Source organism: Schistocerca americana, chromosome 1 (assembly GCF_021461395.2).
Source record: "Schistocerca americana isolate TAMUIC-IGC-003095 chromosome 1, iqSchAmer2.1, whole genome shotgun sequence".
In the NCBI taxonomy this organism is placed as follows: Eukaryota; Metazoa; Arthropoda; class Insecta; order Orthoptera; family Acrididae; genus Schistocerca; species Schistocerca americana.
The window spans coordinates 1,214,320,800-1,214,337,789 of record NC_060119.1 but is presented as its reverse complement, the minus strand read 5'-3'; the positions used below and the strand labels follow the sequence as shown (position 1 = coordinate 1,214,337,789).

At 42.6% G+C, this 16,990-nt stretch overlaps 1 protein-coding gene across 3 annotated transcripts in view; it reads left to right on the top strand.

The window, feature by feature from the left end:
• The window catches only part of LOC124619844 (integrator complex subunit 1), a 307,722-nt gene that overhangs the window by 66,411 nt on the left and 224,321 nt on the right, over window positions 1–16,990 (top strand). For all 3 annotated transcript variants that reach the window (XM_047146458.1, XM_047146464.1, XM_047146471.1), the window contains one exon: window positions 2,622–2,757. In XM_047146458.1, coding sequence (XP_047002414.1) covers window positions 2,622–2,757 — 136 coding nt within the window. The remainder of the gene's footprint in view (window positions 1–2,621; window positions 2,758–16,990) is intronic.

The window sequence follows — 16,990 nt, the reverse complement described above, 5'->3', positions numbered from 1 at the left end:
AAGATCGACCTCCTTTCCGCATGTCCAAAGATAACTGTCTCTTAGTTGTTAAACTCGCAGTCAAAGGCTATATTTACATAAAACATTACACGTACAGAAATTACTGACATACACGAAAATTATTGATGTACACGATCTTACGTTCTGTTACAAGAACTACCCATTGAGTTTGTGTGAGAGGTCTTCAGTAATGGTGCATACTTAGCCTGCTGTTCTATAATCTCGCATTTTATTTACTAGATGGTAGCATGAGATTGTATCACTAGGAGAGTGTCTGATATTCCTCTGTTCCTGTGCGATAGGCTAGGCTCCATGGGGGTTAGCACCTGTGAGCAACTGTCCGCTCACCTGTGAGCAGGTGCAAATTGGTTAGATTAATTACCAGGTGGTCCTACTGCTTCCATACCGTGTTCTGCACATGCGCCAACCATTTGTCGGCCATGGCCTGCAGATGCTCAGCCGAGGCCATATTATTGCATTGGTTACAGCTTAGTTACCAAACTTCCTGTGCATCAGCTTTTTGGCTCACCACTGCATGCAGGTGCCAGCTGTCCATTGGCTATCACTTGAGTTGGAGCAGTCTGTTGAATGGGGGTGGTTGGTCCCTCTACATCCTACCCATTTACTGTATCTCTTTTCACACATTGTATTGAATGGATCAGTCAGTCGTTTTGGAAAATTATGAAGCCCATTTCTAAAGCATATGGCTGCATGTAATGGAGTCGAATTTTCCTCCAAGAACTATTCAACTGCAGTAGCTGAGACCATGTTGGATGCATGGTCAGATGTGATACAACTTGATCATGGAATACCCACTTCTGCTGTATTGCGCATGGCCAGGTGTAGTGATAGAAATAATGGAAATGTCTTGTAATGTGGACAACCTTTTTCACTTTTGTGGCTGCTCATATAATTAAAAAATATTGGGGTACATAATATTGGCACTCAGTATAGTGAGATACACTTAACTAATTAATTTCAGACGCAGCTCTCACGTACCACATAGGAACTACGCCATACGACTCTTCTTTTGCTGTACTAAAATTTCAGCATTGTATTACAGACTGCACGCCTCAGCTGTGCACCAAGGTTCTTCTTCAGTGTGCTTAAAATATTGATTGCCTTAAGGATAGTAATGGATGGTTAACTTTGAGACAATTTAAAATTGCACAAACTGACATTATTTTATAGCATCCTTATGTAATACATGTCAGACACAGGTCAACAGAAAAAAGATTAAGTTTGCATTGAAGATTAACTTCCAGTGGTATGCATGACTTTTGGAGGCTGTCGTAAGGCGGTGTGATCGTTTATTACTTTTATTGTTTAACTGAGCATTGGGAAGAAATCATAATGAATGGTATCTCTGAACTCAAAAATCACAAAAGTAAACAGATCATTCTAGGTTGAAAATCAAATGTAAATTAAGGTAAACTGTCTGGTTATTGCCAACAGTTTAGCATTACTTCCAGCATATCTAGAGGCTACAACAAAATGAAATGGCAAGAGCCAGAAATTTCAAATACTGTGAGGAATAATACAATAAAATTTCAGTAGAAAGAACTGCAGCAAATGATTGATTCAGCAAATTGGAAACAGCATATCGTTAACTAAGAATTCCTGCAATAAGAAATGCATCTCTAGGAACATGAAACTATCACTACACAGTAATAACAGAATTTGTATGGCTTGTAAAAGTTTCGCAATTATTAGAAAGTTAGATTACATGCTCTGTAATGGAGATTTACAATGTAAACAAAAGGGTTCTGTAAATACCACCAGTATTAAGAATATTGGAAGTAATAAAGAAGTCAACCAGAATATCCAGAAAATTACAGAGTGGAGGTTCAGTCTGTTGGTTTGGGGTCTCAATTGGCGCTGTGCTTGTGAGTTTGATGTATTAGTGACCTCTAGATCATGCTTGAGGATGGGATTTTAATATCCTGAAATCATATGGATCTGACTTAATAATTTTTCAAAGAACACAGTTGTATGAACAAGTAAGTTGAATTAAAGAAAGTATTTGTGCCTTGGTTTGCATTTTCATTCTGATAGTTTAACTAAAATTTTCTCTTTTCTGTATGTCTTCTGTCACTCTTCACCATGTAATTGGTTTCTGCTTGTGGTTTTTTCTATGGGGAAATAATTTTGATTCAGGTACTATAATTTCAAATTTGAAACTGTTTGTCTGCCTCTTGTGTTCTTCTCTGTGGGGCTATAGTGACTCTCCTTTTTCACCTGTTCATCTCCACTTTACCTAAATCGTGTTCCGTACCTACCAACTCTTCTAAAATAGCAATAAATTAAAAAGTATCAGAAGATCAGTATTGATGTCTGACTGCATGTTTGTCACACATGCACTAATTGTTCCCAATTCAACAGTTAACAAATCTTCCTTCTCACACAGCCTCGGTAATCGTGTTTCATTTCTGTGTTTTGATTGGAATCTTTACGGTAAAATAAGGACAAAGTGTAGTTTGTATCAATCTTATTTTCATCCATTGTATAGGCAGTATATTTAATGTAACTAAAAGGAAAAAGAGCTAAAATGTTTTGAATTTGTCATTTCTCAAGAGACACTGAAGAAATTGTTGAAAGTGTTCATACAATCATTGTTTCAGCTATGCCTCATCCCAAGAAGCTGTAGAACAGATAGTAATGGAAGCTGTACGAGAACAGCTGAACCGCCGACAGCCACCAGACAATATAACACGTAATTTTCTGCGGTTCCTCACTGCATGTGTGGGCCTTGTAGAGGTATAGTAAAATCAGTTCCTTTTCCTGTAGACTTTTTGTTTAGTAACATCATTAGTTATAGAAATATGTGAAGTGTTAAGCCATTAATGATATACATAGTTGAAAAACAACAATGGAAGAAACAGTAATGGTGCCCCATTATTGAATCCTGTGAGAATCCTTGTTTGATGGTTTCCTGTTGATTCGGTATACGAGTAAATCTGCTTTCACAAAGATACCATAGTGTTCTAGTTTTTGTGTAAATACTTCATGCGGAGTAGTGTCAAATGGTTTGGAAAGAACCAAAAACTTGGAAAATGCAGCATTTTTCATCTAATGACTGTATGATTTGTTGTCAGGCTAGTAGTAACTGATTCTTTAGATTTATGTTTTTCGAAATCAGCTGTGAGTGTATGAGACTGTGCTTTTCGAGATAAACAGCTAATCTGTTATACATAAGCATATCCTATGTTTTTGAGAATCCTGAAATACTGAAACTTGTCTGTAGGTGTTGGGTCTTTCTTGGCCTGTTTCTTGTACACTGGCACAACCTCGTTTATCCCCAAAAGAGAAGTTCACTGTATGCATCAATGGTGTGTTTATTTGTTCATTCACTTAATTTAATTTTGTGATTTGATATTTAATAATTGTCAGCTGATTTCTGTGGTTTCTGTGTAGTTTTGTCTTATTTCTTTTTTGACATGCTTCAAAAACATGGTCATCATTTTGTGCTGCTTCCAGCCATGGGCTGTGTCTTTCTCGAAACAAACCTTTCCATTGTCTTCTGTCTTTCCACCACTCTCCATCTCCAACTTGATCCAGTCTTTCAGTCATTTCAGCTGCCTGCCTCGTGGGCTTCCCTTTGGTCTTTTTCCCTTGCCTTTCATCCCGTATATCTTTCTCAGTATCCTCTTCTTCTCAGTTTGCTTAACATGTCCACACCATCTAAATCTTGATTCCTCTAACCTATCCTGTAATGGTTCTTCCTTCACTAATTTCATGATCCTCTCATTCCTCGATCTGTCAAGCTTAGTCACTCCAATACTATTTATTAAAAATTTCATCTCACTAGCTTGTATTTTGCTTCTCTCTCTTCTCTTCATTACCTAGGTCTTAGTGGTATATGTCAGGATTTGAGCATAATACACCTGATATACACTGGGGGGACAAAGTCATGGGATAGCGATATGCACATGTACAGATGGCGGTATTATCGTGTACACAAAGTACGAAAGGGCAGTCCATTGCCAAGGCTGTCATTTGTACTCAGGTGATTGATGTGAAAAGGTTTCCCATGTGATTATGGCCGCTCAATTTATTAAGTTTTATTTTGCATTTACTACAGACTTTACAGTTTAATTTCACATCAGTCAGCAAATTCACCATCCATTCTTGAATAGGTCAAAGTTTTTCACAACATGACTGTGCTTCTCTTCTTTGAAAGGGTTGCAACAGAAGAGCTGCTCAGGAACACTCACTGCTAACAGGAAAAGTATGGCACTTTATGCAGCGGTGTTGATAGAACTTAACCTGCAAATCGCATTCAGTTAGTCTGCCACCTGTGGACATAATTATAAATTAGTTTTGGTTTCACACACTGCCTAACTTTCAACATAGTATCTTTATTTTTTAGGGTAATGAGCATATCACTGGACAAATTTGATAACAACTTGAAAGCTCTTTTGAGCTCTAGCTTGAAACTTTCAGGTTGTATTAAACACATATGGACCTAATATTATATTAATTTATCAAAATTTTAAATTTGTAGGTTTTCACAAAAAGTAGTTAAAAATTTTGAAAACAAAATTTTTGGTCAGAAAACTTTTGTGTGAAATTTGAAAGAAGCCAACAATTAAAACCCTTCATTTTCTCTATAAAATGAGCCAAAGATCAAATCTGTAACCTAAGTAGAACTAGATTTATACCGCAATATAAGAAGGACTGTAATGCTAATTTTGGCTAATTTATAATATCTTAGTTAAAGGTAGATCTTTCAATACTTAATCCAGATATCTGAAACTGCAGAAAAGATGTACCTAAAATACTAATGAAATCAAAGGTGGTGAGGTTATGAGACTTGATGATTTGACATGGAGTGACCCGAAAGTGTAAAATACAGGAAAGTATGGTAAACGCAAGAAATGAAAGTAAATAAATTAATTTTACTGACACTCTCTTTATGTTGTTCAGAATATGAAATTAAAGCATTTTAAATTTCATCTATTTAAAAAATGAAACAATTAATTGTTTTTGTTTCTTTTTAACAGCAATTAGTTCTACTTGTCTCTCCACAGTATACAAAGCATCAAATGCATTGTCATCACCTTATGCATTGCCAACATACTACCTTAAAATGATAATAGCTTCCACAGCTTCTCTACTGCTTGGCGCAACTGGTTCTTGGTTGTCATTTTCTTCATTCTGTTCACCAATCACATCTGCTCTTCCCTTCTTGAGAATGTTTTGTAATGATGCTATCTACTGTTGGCATCACTGAAATGATGACTGACATACTTTTGAAGCTAGATGATATGTGTATCACATAAAAATCTGTAGGCTCAGACAAATGTTCTGCCAGTGGTTGCTGTGTTTTCTGTGAACTTAAATTCTGCCTTCACAAAACAGATATAGCTTGTCTCATCCATCCATGCTTTGGCTGCATAATGCATAGCATCTAAAAGTTGTGTGGTCATAGAATTTGGGTCCATGCCATTGTTGTACATCGATACAACCTTCTCAACAAATATTTTTTGTATTTCTTTTTAAATGAATGGATGATTCCCAAATCTAACAGTTGAAGCTCACTTGTACAGTAAGGAGGCAGGGACACTAGCTTAATATTTCTGAGTGACAGCTTAGTCACTCCAACTCTATTTATCAAAAATTTCATCTCGCTAGGTTGTGTTTTGCTTCTCTCCCTTCCTTTTATTACCTAGCTCTTAGTGACATATGTTTGAGCATAATACACCCGATATACACTGAGGTGACAAAGTCATGGGGTAGCGGTACACACAAGATTGTATGGGGGTGCTGGATATCATTGGATAGCAGCACTATTTTCCTCTAATTGTCCCCATTTTAGCATTGAATGCATGTGTGCATGGTGGATTTGGAGATGCAAATGGTCATCCATGCAGTGCTGTTGGAATCATCATCAGTTGGCAGAGTTCTCACATTTCTGAAACACGTTGGCATTTCAAATTTCCCAGTTACCAAAGGAGGTAATTTTTCGGACCCATCAGCAGTGACCATAAGTAAAATGGTTATTCTCTGCTTAATCTGTTTCCCACGGTAAACATAAGGTCTTAATTGGTAATATGTCAACATTAAAAATATTTTTTGGATCATAATCTTTAAAGATATTTTGCATTTCTTTTTCCATTGGTCCACACTTCCGCTATCAAAACTTAAACTTTCAGCACACAGTTGGTTGTAAACAATGCTATGACGAGTTTTAAATAGATTGATCCAACCATTCAATGCTATGAAGTTGGTGATCCCCCATTTATGCAGCAAACTGAAGCAGTTTCTCTCAATATGTTGCCACTAAGTGAAATTCCCAATGCTCTCGTGCTAACAAACCACTCTGCAACTCTATTCAAACAATCATCTGCTGATGGTCGAATGTATTTATGCTTTTTTGCCACAGAACCAGACCCTGTCTCATTGACTTTGATGTTGGGCTGATTTCTCACAGTCTTGTTCAGGCTGGAAATGGAAAATCCTTCATTAACCAAACTCTCAATCCGGCATGGGAATCTACGCGTTGTAGAATCATAATTATTTCTTCCACAGAAATACATTTCCTATCTTTTTTAATCGTTTCACTCATAGTCAAGTGTACTAAAGAACATGACTTTTACACTAGTGTTTGCTTGCTTATTATTACTGGTACATATTATTTTTTTGGGCTCATTGCTGGAATTACAATTCCCCCTTGTTGCGTTCAAAGAAGTAGTGACTACACTCCTGGAAATTGAAATAAGAACACCGTGAATTCATTGTCCCAGGAAGGGGAAACTTTGTTGACACATTCCTGGGGTCAGATACATCACATGATCACACTGACAGAACCACAGGCACATAGACACAGGCAACAGAGCATGCACAATGTCGGCACTAGTACAGTGTATATCCACCTTTCGCAGCAATGCAGGCTGCTATTCTCCCATGGAGACGATCGTAGAGATGCTGGATGTAGTCCTGTGGAACGGCTTGCCATGCCATTTCCACCTGGCGCCTCAGTTGGACCAGCGTTCGTGCTGGACGTGCAGACCGCGTGAGACGACACTTCATCCAGTCCCAAACATGCTCAATGGGGGACAGATCCGGAGATCTTGCTGGCCAGGGTAGTTGACTTACACCTTCTAGAGCACATTGGGTGGCACGGGATACATGTGACCGTGCATTGTCCTGTTGGAACAGCAAGTTCCCTTGCCGGTCTAGGAATGGTAGAACGATGGGTTTGATGACGGTTTGGATGTACCGTGCACTATTCAGTGTCCCCTCGACGATCACCAGTGATGCACGGCCAGTGTAGGAGATCGCTCCCCACACCATGATGCCGGGTGTTGGCCCTGTGTGCCTCGGTCGTATGCAGTCCTGATTGTGGCGCTCACCTGCACGGCGCCAAACACGCATACGACCATCATTGGCACCAAGGCAGAAGCGACTCTCATCGCTGAAGACGGCACGTCTCCATTCGTCCCTCCATTCACGCCTGTCGCGACACCACTGGAGGCGGGCTGCACGATGTTGGGGCGTGAGCGGAAGACGGCCTAACGGTGTGCGGGACTGTAGCCCAGCTTCATGGAGACGGTTGCGAATGGTCCTCGCCGATACCCCAGGAGCAACAGTGTCCCTAATTTGCTGGGAAGTGGCGGTGCGGTCCCCTACGGCACTGCGTAGGATCCTACGGTCTTGGCGTGCATCCGTGCATCGCTGGGGTCCGGTCCCAGGTCGACGGGCACGTGCACCTTCCGCCGACCACTGGCGACAACATCGATGTACTGTGGCGACCTCACGCCCCACGTGTTGAGCAATTCGGCGGCATGTCCACCCGGCCTCCCGCATGCCCACTATACGCCCTCGCTCAAAGTCCGTCAACTGCACATACGGTTCACATCCACGCTGTCGCGGCATGCTACCAGTGTTAAAGACTGCGATGGAGCTCCGTATGCCACGGCAAACTGGCTGACACTGACGGCGGCGGTGCACAAATGCTGCGCAGCTAGCGCCATTCGACGGCCAACACCGCGGTTCCTGGTGTGTCCGCTGTGCCGTGCGTGTGATCATTGCTTGTACAGCCCTCTCGCAGTGTCCGGAGCAAGTATGGTGGGTCTGACACACTGGTGTCAATGTGTTCTTTTTTCCATTTCCAGGACTGTATATGGAAAAGGTAGAATATAGATTTTACCGAGACTGCCATCTGCTTCACATCTGCTGTGCAGCAAGCTACATAAATTTAAGTATTAACTGTGTTTTTCTTAATTTTCGCTTCTTTTTCCGTGTGTTTTTGCTTTTAGGAAGCTTTAGTAGTAATAGTGTTCCATAGATTACGTGTTTGTTTTGAATACAGTCCAGAGACAGTTATTGCTTACTTTCATTGTTTCCAACAAGCAGTGTCTAGTAACCACAGTTTAGTCAGCTATCAGCCGCCTTTAGTGAATTAGTAGTCTTGTTAAGGGTTGATTACTTAACTCCCTATAGTAAATTGTTGATTTCTTAGGATGGGTAGGATGTGTGACTGCTGTTAACGGACGCAGGAACGGCTGGCCTCTGTTCGCGGACAGCTGGACGTGTTGATAGCCGCGGTCAGCCGTTTCAGGCTGTTGCTTCAGAGTGTAGCGGCAGTGGGGAGTCTGGTGTGTCGCATGGTACACCGCAGGTGTTACATGCTTCACCCACAGTCCCTGCTGTCGAGACATCTTCGCGGGTACTGGGCGCGGTTGGGCCACCCTCTCTCCAAGGGGAGTGGCAGTTCCAACGGCGTTCACACTGCATGAGACGGAGGGTAAATGTGGAGGCTGGCCGTGTGGCATCGCCCGCTCTGCCTGTGAGTGGACATTGGTCGCTCCTTCAGCAAGGTCCGAGCAGGCACACGGGGTGGAGGATTCATTAGTGATTGGGAGCTCCAATGTTAGGTGGGTGATGGAGCCCCTTAGAGAAATAGCGGAAAGGTCAGGGAAAAAGGCCAGTGTTCACTCTGTCTGCTTGCTGGGGGGTCTCGTCCGAGATGTGGAGGAGGCCCTGCTGGCGGCAATAGAGAGTACTGGAGGCACCCGACTGCAAATTGTTGCTCATGTCGGCACCAATGACTCCTGCCGTCTGGGTTCAGAGGTCACCCTCAGTTCATACAGGCGGTTGGCGGAGTTGGTGAAGGTGGAATGCCTCACTCGTGGGGTGGAATCTGAGCTAACGATTTGTAGTGTCGTTCCCAGAACTGATCGCGGTCCTATGGTTTGGAGCCAAGTGGAAGGCTTAAACCAGAGGCTCAGATGATTCTGCGGAGATCTGGGGTGCAAATTTCTCGACCTCCACTATTGGGTGGAGAAATTTAGGGTCCCCCTGAATAGGTCAGGCGTGCACTACATGCAGGAAGCAGCTAAAAGGGTAGTGGAGTATGTGTGGAGCGCACATGAGGGTTTTTTAGGAGAGAGAATTCCCTACCTAGGCCCAACAAGATGCCTCCTAAGACGTGACAAGGCAGCAGTAGGCAAAACGCAACAGGAAATGACAATATTAATGTGGTAATAATAAACTGCAGGAGCTTCTACAGAAAGGTTCCAGAACTGCTCTCATTAGTAAACAGTCACAATGCCCTCATAGTACTAGGGACGGAAAGTTGGCTGAAACCAGATGTAAACAATAATGAAATTCTAAACTCAGATTGGAATGCAAACCGACGAGACAGGCTAGATAGTGAAGGGGGAGGCCTGCTTATAGCGATAGAAAGTGCAATAGTATCTCAGGAAATTGACGGAGATCTGAAATGTGAAATAATTTGGGTGAAGGTCACGGTTAAAGCAGGCTCAAACATGGTAATTGGATGTCTCTATTGGCCCCCTGGCTCAGCAGGTTGTGGGAGAACACTTGAAGGAAAATTTGGAAAATATTTCGGGTTGCCGACCATGTTATAGTTCTGGGTGGAGATTTTAATTTACCAGATATAGACTGGGAGACTCAAACGTTTATAACGGGTGGCAGGGACAAAGAATCCAGTGAAATTATTTTAAGTGCATTATCTGAAAACTACCTTGAGCAGTTAAACAGAGAACCAGCTCGTGGCGATAACATACTAGACTTTCTGGTGACAAGCAAACCCAAACTGTTTGAAACAGTTAACGCAGAACGGGGAATCAGCCATCATAAAGCGGTTACAGCATCAGTGATTTCAGCCGTAAATAGAAATATTAAAAAAGGTAGAAAGATTTTTCTGTTTAGCAAAAGTGACAGAAAGCAGATTTAAGACTATTTGACGGCTCAACATAAAAGTTTTACCTCAAGTGCAGGTAGTGTTGAGGATCAGTGGACAAAGTTCAAAACCATCGTACAATATGCATTAGATGAGTATGTGCCAAGCAAGATCGTAAGAGATGGAAAAGAGCCGCCGTGCAACAACCGAGTTAGAAAACTGCTACAGAAGTGAAGGGAACTTCACAGCAAACATAAACATAAACAAAGCCTTTCAGACAAACAAAAATTACCCGAAGCGAAATGTAGTGTGAGGAGGGCTATGCGAGAGGTGTTCAGTGAATTCGAAAGTAGAGTTCTATGTACTGACTTGGCAGAAAATCCTAAGAAATTTTGGTCTTATGTCAAAGTGGTAGGTAGATCAAAACAAAATGTCCGAACACTCTGTGACCAAAACGGTACTGAAACAGAGAATGACAGACTAAAGGCTGAAATATTAAATGTCTTTTTCCAAAGCTGTTTCACAGAGGAAGACTGCACTGTAGTTCCTTCTCTAGATTGTCGCACAGATGACAAAATGGTAGATATCAAAGTAGATGACAGAGGGATAGAGAAACAATTAAAATCGCTCAAAAGAGGAAAGGCCGCTGGACCTGATGGGATACCAGTTCGATTTTACACAGAGTACGCGAAGGAACTTGCCCCCCATTCTTGGAGCGGTGTACCGTTGGTCTTTAGAAGAGCGTAGCATTCCAAAAGATTGGAAAAGGGCACAGGTCATCCCCATTTTCAAGAAGGGACATTGAATAGATGTGCAGAACTATAGACCTATATCTCTAACGTTGATCAGTTGTAGAATTTTGGGACGCGTATTATGTTTGAGGACTAGAAAACTACTCTGTAGGAATCAGCATGGGTTTTGAAAAAGACGATCTTGTGAAACCCAGCTTGCGCTATTCGTCCACAAGACTCAGAGGGCCATAGACACGGGTTCCCAGGTAGATGCCGTGTTTCTTGACTTCCGCAAGGCGTTTGACACAGTTCCCTACAGTCATTTAATGAACAAAGTAAGAGCATATGGACTATCAGACCAATTGTGTGATTGGATTGAAGAGTTCCTAGATAACAGAATGCGGCATGTCATTGTCAATGGAGAGAAGTCTTCCGAAGTGAGAGTGATTTCAGGTGTGGTGCAGGGGAGTGTCGTAGGACCATTGCTATTCACAATTTATACAAGTGACCTTGTGGATAACATCAGAAGTTCACTGAGGCTTTTTGTGGGTGATGCTGTAGTATACCGAGGAGCTGTAACAATGGAAAATTGTTCGGAAATGCAGGAGGATCTGCAACGAATTGATGCATGGTGAGGGAATGGCAATTGAATCTCAATTTAGACAAGTGTAATGTGCTGCAAATACATAGAAAGAAAAATCCTTTATCATTTAGCTACAGTATAGCAGGTCAGCAACTGGAAGCAGTTAATTCCATAAATTATCTGGGAGTAGGCATTAGGAGTGATCTAAAATGGAATGACCATATAAAATTAATTGTCAGTAAAGCAGATGCCAGACTGAGATTCGTTGGAAGAATCCTAAGGAAATGAAGTCCGAAAACAGAGGAAGTAGGTTACAGTACACTTGTTCGCCCACTGCTTGAATACTGCTCACCAGTGTGGGATCCGTACCAGATAGGGTTGATAGAAGAGATAGAGAAGATCCAACGGAGAGCAGCACGCTTCGTTACAGGATCATTTAGTAATCGCGAAAGCGTTATGGAGATGATAGATACACTCCAGTGGAAGACTCTGCAAGAGAGTCGCTCAGTAGCTCGGTGTGGTCTTTTGTTGAAGTTTCGAGAACATACCTTCACAGAGGAGTTAAGCAGTATATTACTCCCTCCTACGTATATCTTGTGAAGAGACCATGAGGATAAAATCAGAGAGATTAGAGCTGACACAGAGGCGTACTGACAATCATTCTTTCCACGAACAATACGAGACTGGAATAGAAGGGAGAACCGATAGAAGTACTCGAGGTACCCTCTGCCACACACTGTCAGGTGGCTTGCGGAGTATAGATGTAGATGTACTGTTAGTGAAGTTTAATCTAATAGTGCAATTTGTTTCGGAATTCTTAATTAAATGTGCAGTAATCATTTTTATTTTTTAGCAACAAGAAAACTTCTTGCCTAGGTCTTTTCATGACATGTTGGGCGACTCGGAACATGTGCTGTCGACTGTCTTCTGTTTTCAATAGCAGCAACTTGAGTGATCTGATGATGATGACTCTAGTAGAAACCTTCATTGTTCTCATTGCATTGTGTGACAATAGCCTTCATTTAATTTCACAGTCATTTATACAAACAAACACCACTTTTGAAGACGGCTGTCTCTATAGCGAGCTTTCACAAATGGTTACTTCAACTTGAAATACACTAATCCGTCCTAGACACACAGTCTTAGGTTGGTACAACCTGATGCAAAACGTGAACATTCCTCCTCGATGTGCTCTGTAACGATGACAATGTCCGCCCTGTTTCTCACGCAGGACGTCCACAAGTCAAGTGACCTTGTTGGCACCAAGCTTTAGATTTCGTGCCTTTTGTTTTCTGTTTACAAAGTCTACTTACTTTAGTATTTTAAGCAATATTGTGTTAAATGTTTTATTTATCATAATTTTGTAATGAATATTAATTATAAGTCTCACGTTAAAACAGGAATATCTTTTTAATGTGGTTTCACGAAATACTTTTGCTTGCGTGTTGTTTTTACACCATTGAACTCGATTGGAATGAACAAGGAAATGTGCATTTGTATATATTAGCACTCGGTCAGTGCATTCATGATTATCACAAAGGCAGCTTCTTGAGTGCCGACACACACCAACACGCAAGAAGGTTACCCTCTTCATTCCATCATGTCCAGTGGTGTAAATAAAACATGGAAGCAAAAATCTTTCATGAAGCTACATTAAAAAGAGAGAAATGTTCTAATGTGAGACGTATTATTGATAATCACTGTAAAATAATGATAGTTGAAACTTGTAACACAACATTGGTTAAAACACTAAAGTTGGCAGTCATCGTAAACAGACAACAATAGATATGAAATCTGCAGCTTGTTGCCGACAAGGTCACTCGATTCAGGGATATCCTAGTTGAGGAAGAGGGCAGAAATTCTTGTCTTGTTATGGAGCATCTTGAATGTTTACATCTGACATCAGATCATACCAATGTATGACCGCATACCTAGTACAGGTTAACGTATTTCAGGCAGAAGTAATGATACATGAAAGCCCATTATAGAGATGGCTGTTTTCATAAGTGGTGTTTATTTCTCAAAAATGACTGTGAAGTTAAATTAAAGCTGTTGTAATACAATGAAGTTAAGAAAAGGAACGTTGCTACTGGACCCACTGTTGTCAGATCACGATTGTCATTAAGGTACCCTTCCAAAATGCTGTGAACCTTTAATACAGATGGCCACGACCCTTGCTTGCATTGCATGATCAATAACTTTATCTATAGTCTGCATGTTCTGCTTTGTTGCACGGCTGACTCTGAGCAATATGACGCACTTATTGCAGAAATCTGTGTGAACATCAATATGAAAGCTCATGATTACATCAAAGGAAACTAAAACGTGGGATATGCTGTAACACAGAATCATTAGTGGCAGGAAAGAATTGTATTGAGAGAATAGGACTTTATAGGCACCAACAAAAATAGACATAAAAAGAAGGAAAACGTAAAATGCGGGAATGTAAAAATGGGGTTTTACTGTACACAGGCAGGTTATATAGGCACCAGTAGAGGGAAGTTTATTAATTGCCAATATGAACAAACACGAATTTTGTGAGAACTATTTCATGAAGTATAATTTAGCAACTGTGTCCTTTGTTAATATTCTTATCTCCTTAAAGGATAATGCAGAAGATAGCGTAATGAATAAACACATTTGTCATTACAGCCCATGGACAAAACCCCCAGGGGGCTCATGGTTCTTTCGTGAGTTCATGCATGGTGCACAGAGGGCCATAAGCTATCACAGTCCATTCTTCCTTCCCTGGAAGCATTTCTGCCACCTTACCCCCCCCCCCCCCCCATCCTCACTCCTTCCCCATTGCCCACTCCTTCCCCTCTCTTGGTATTCTGATTTATATCGATCTGGCTTTATTGCTTGCAATTTTGTTCCTTCTGCCTGTTCCTTCATCCTTTTTGGCATTTAGGTTCCTGCTTGAGGTTTGACCTCCACTCCTAAATTTTTTAGTTTTAGTGTGAGCCATTTAGGGAAGAACTCCATGCCTAGTGTCTCCGGTGTGGTTTCCTCTCCCCTCTTCCTTCCCCGCTGTAGCCCCCCTCCACTCTGCTAGGTCACAAGCACGTTTAGTCTGTCCGTGAGGTGGGGCTGCATGTACCCATTACTGGCATCTTCATTTTGGCTTTTGAGAGGGATATCCTCCCATAGAAGGTCAAGGTTATGATGTGAAACGAAGCTGTACATCCCACCACCCACAAGGTGCTTTCGGTGCTTGCGTTTTGGACATATGTCTTCTCGCTGTATGGTGACTGTGGACGCTGTGTGGTGACTGTGGACGCTCACTCCATAAGGGAAACCTGTGTGTTCTGCCACCTGTGTGTGTATCAATTGTCATGACTACCACTCTCCTTGCTTACTGGATTGCCCAGCTTACAAGAGACAAAAGAAGATGTACAAACCCATGGATCGCCTGTCTTAAGCTGAAGTGCACCAAAAATATGAAAGACTCCATTCAGTGTCACTTTTTTAACTGTTGCCTCTCTTATATCCTTCCCCCTCCTACCTTTTCCTTTCCCTAGCCCTGTCTCCCCCCCCCCCCTCCCCTCCCCCTCCCCTGCAGTTCCCACAACCTCCCATCTGGGAGCAGCTTGCCCTCCCCAGACAAAGAAGTGCCCCTCTTCCTTGGCCCCTGCCGATGAAGGGGCTCCACCCGGGACCTTTCCCCCTGGCATCTCTCGGGCCTCCTACCACAACTTGTCCACAAGACACACAATTTGTGTGCCTGTAGGTTGCCCGCTCCCTTTCAGTTCCAGATCTTGCAGACGCCTGTTCTCCCTCTGTGGCCCGCCCTCCTCCATCTCTGAAAGAGGAGGAGTAGGAGAAGAAACAACTCAAGTCCCAAGACAAGTCCCCAGAGGCGTCATCTTCCTCCTCGCAACCTGAATCTGACATCTTATTTATGGATATCACCCCATCCTTGTCGGTGATGACTACTGACCGAGTGACAGGACCTCCTCTCTGCTTCTTCATGTCTAACCTGGACTCTCGCTACATGATCATACAGTGGAATTGCAACAGATACTATAGTCACCTACTATAAATACAATGTCTTGTTTCCTCCTATTCTGCATTTTATTGTGCTCTTCAAGAAACTCACTTCTGCGATGACCATTCTCCAACATTGTGTGGTTATTGGGCATTCAGTCGGAACCGTGCCAGCTCCAGGGTAGCATCTGGTGGGGTCTGCACTTTGGTTCTCTCCAATGTCATTTGTGATCCCCCTTCACAACAACATGGAAGCAATAGTGGTTAGAGTGCAAATGACTCTGGCAATCAGTGTTTGCAATGTCTGCCTCTCTCCAGGTAGGCCACTTCGCTATGTTGAATGTCTACCTTTAATACAGCAACTCCCGCTCATGTTTCTCCTCCATGGGGGCTTCAGTGCCCACCACCCACCGTGGGGGAGTGCCACTTCAACTGGTAGGGGTCTCCTAATGGACCGACTTATTACAGACTTTGATTTGTGTCTCCTCAGTGATTGTTCCCCTACCCACTTCAGTACCACTCACGGCACCTTTACTGCTGTCGATCTCACGATCTCCTCCCCTGCTGTCATGTCTTCCCTACATTGGTCAACCCATGATGATCTTTGTGACAGTGGCCACTTTCCGGTGATTCTGTTGTTCCTCTGCTGGCGCCAGGCAGACAGATCCCCCCGTTGGGAATTTTGCAGATCCAGTTGGCCTTTATGTATGTCTGCTGTGTGCGTTGAAACCTCCCTCTTGAATTGCATTGATGCGGTCATGCATTGATGCAAGGTGTCTCTGCCACTATTCTTCAAGCTGCTGGCACTGTTGTTCCCCTATCCATAGGTCCCCCTTGTCGTCGACCGGTACTGCCTTGGCCCAAGTATGTAGTGGTCACTGTCCAGGGCCACCAACGGCCACCCTTCACAGACCAACTTCCTTGCTTTTAGGCGTCTCTGTGCTGAGGCTCGTTACCTTATTAACAGAGTATAGAAGAATGCTGGGAGCTCTGTTTCCTCCCTGTGGCCGTATGCCTCTTTGTTGCAGGTTTGGTTCAAGCTCTGTAGCCATCTGGGCCACCATTGATAGTCAACTGACCAGGATCTTAACCTCCAAGGTGCTCTGTGGACAGATCCATTGGTCCTTGCAGAACACCTTGCAGCATACTTTGCGATGGCATTGGCATCCATTTCCTATCCTGCTACCTTTCTCTGCCAGAGATGCCAAATTAAACAGACCCCCTCTGTTTCAACCCACACCATGCTGAACCCTTTCATGAACCCATCACTGCAGACTCTTATCTCATGCAAGCTCTTATCTCTTCATGTGTGACAGCCCTAGGCCCGGATTCCATCCACAACCAGATGATCCAAGACTTTGACATTCCCCAGAGGCAACATCTCCACAGGATCTTCAACCGTATTTTTCTCATGGGTGCTTTCCTCTTGCAATCTCTAGAGAGTATAGTTGTCCCCGTCCTTAAGACCAGGAAGAACCCAACGTCTCTCGACAACTACCACCTGATTAGCCTGACAAATGTACTTTGTAAACTGCTCAA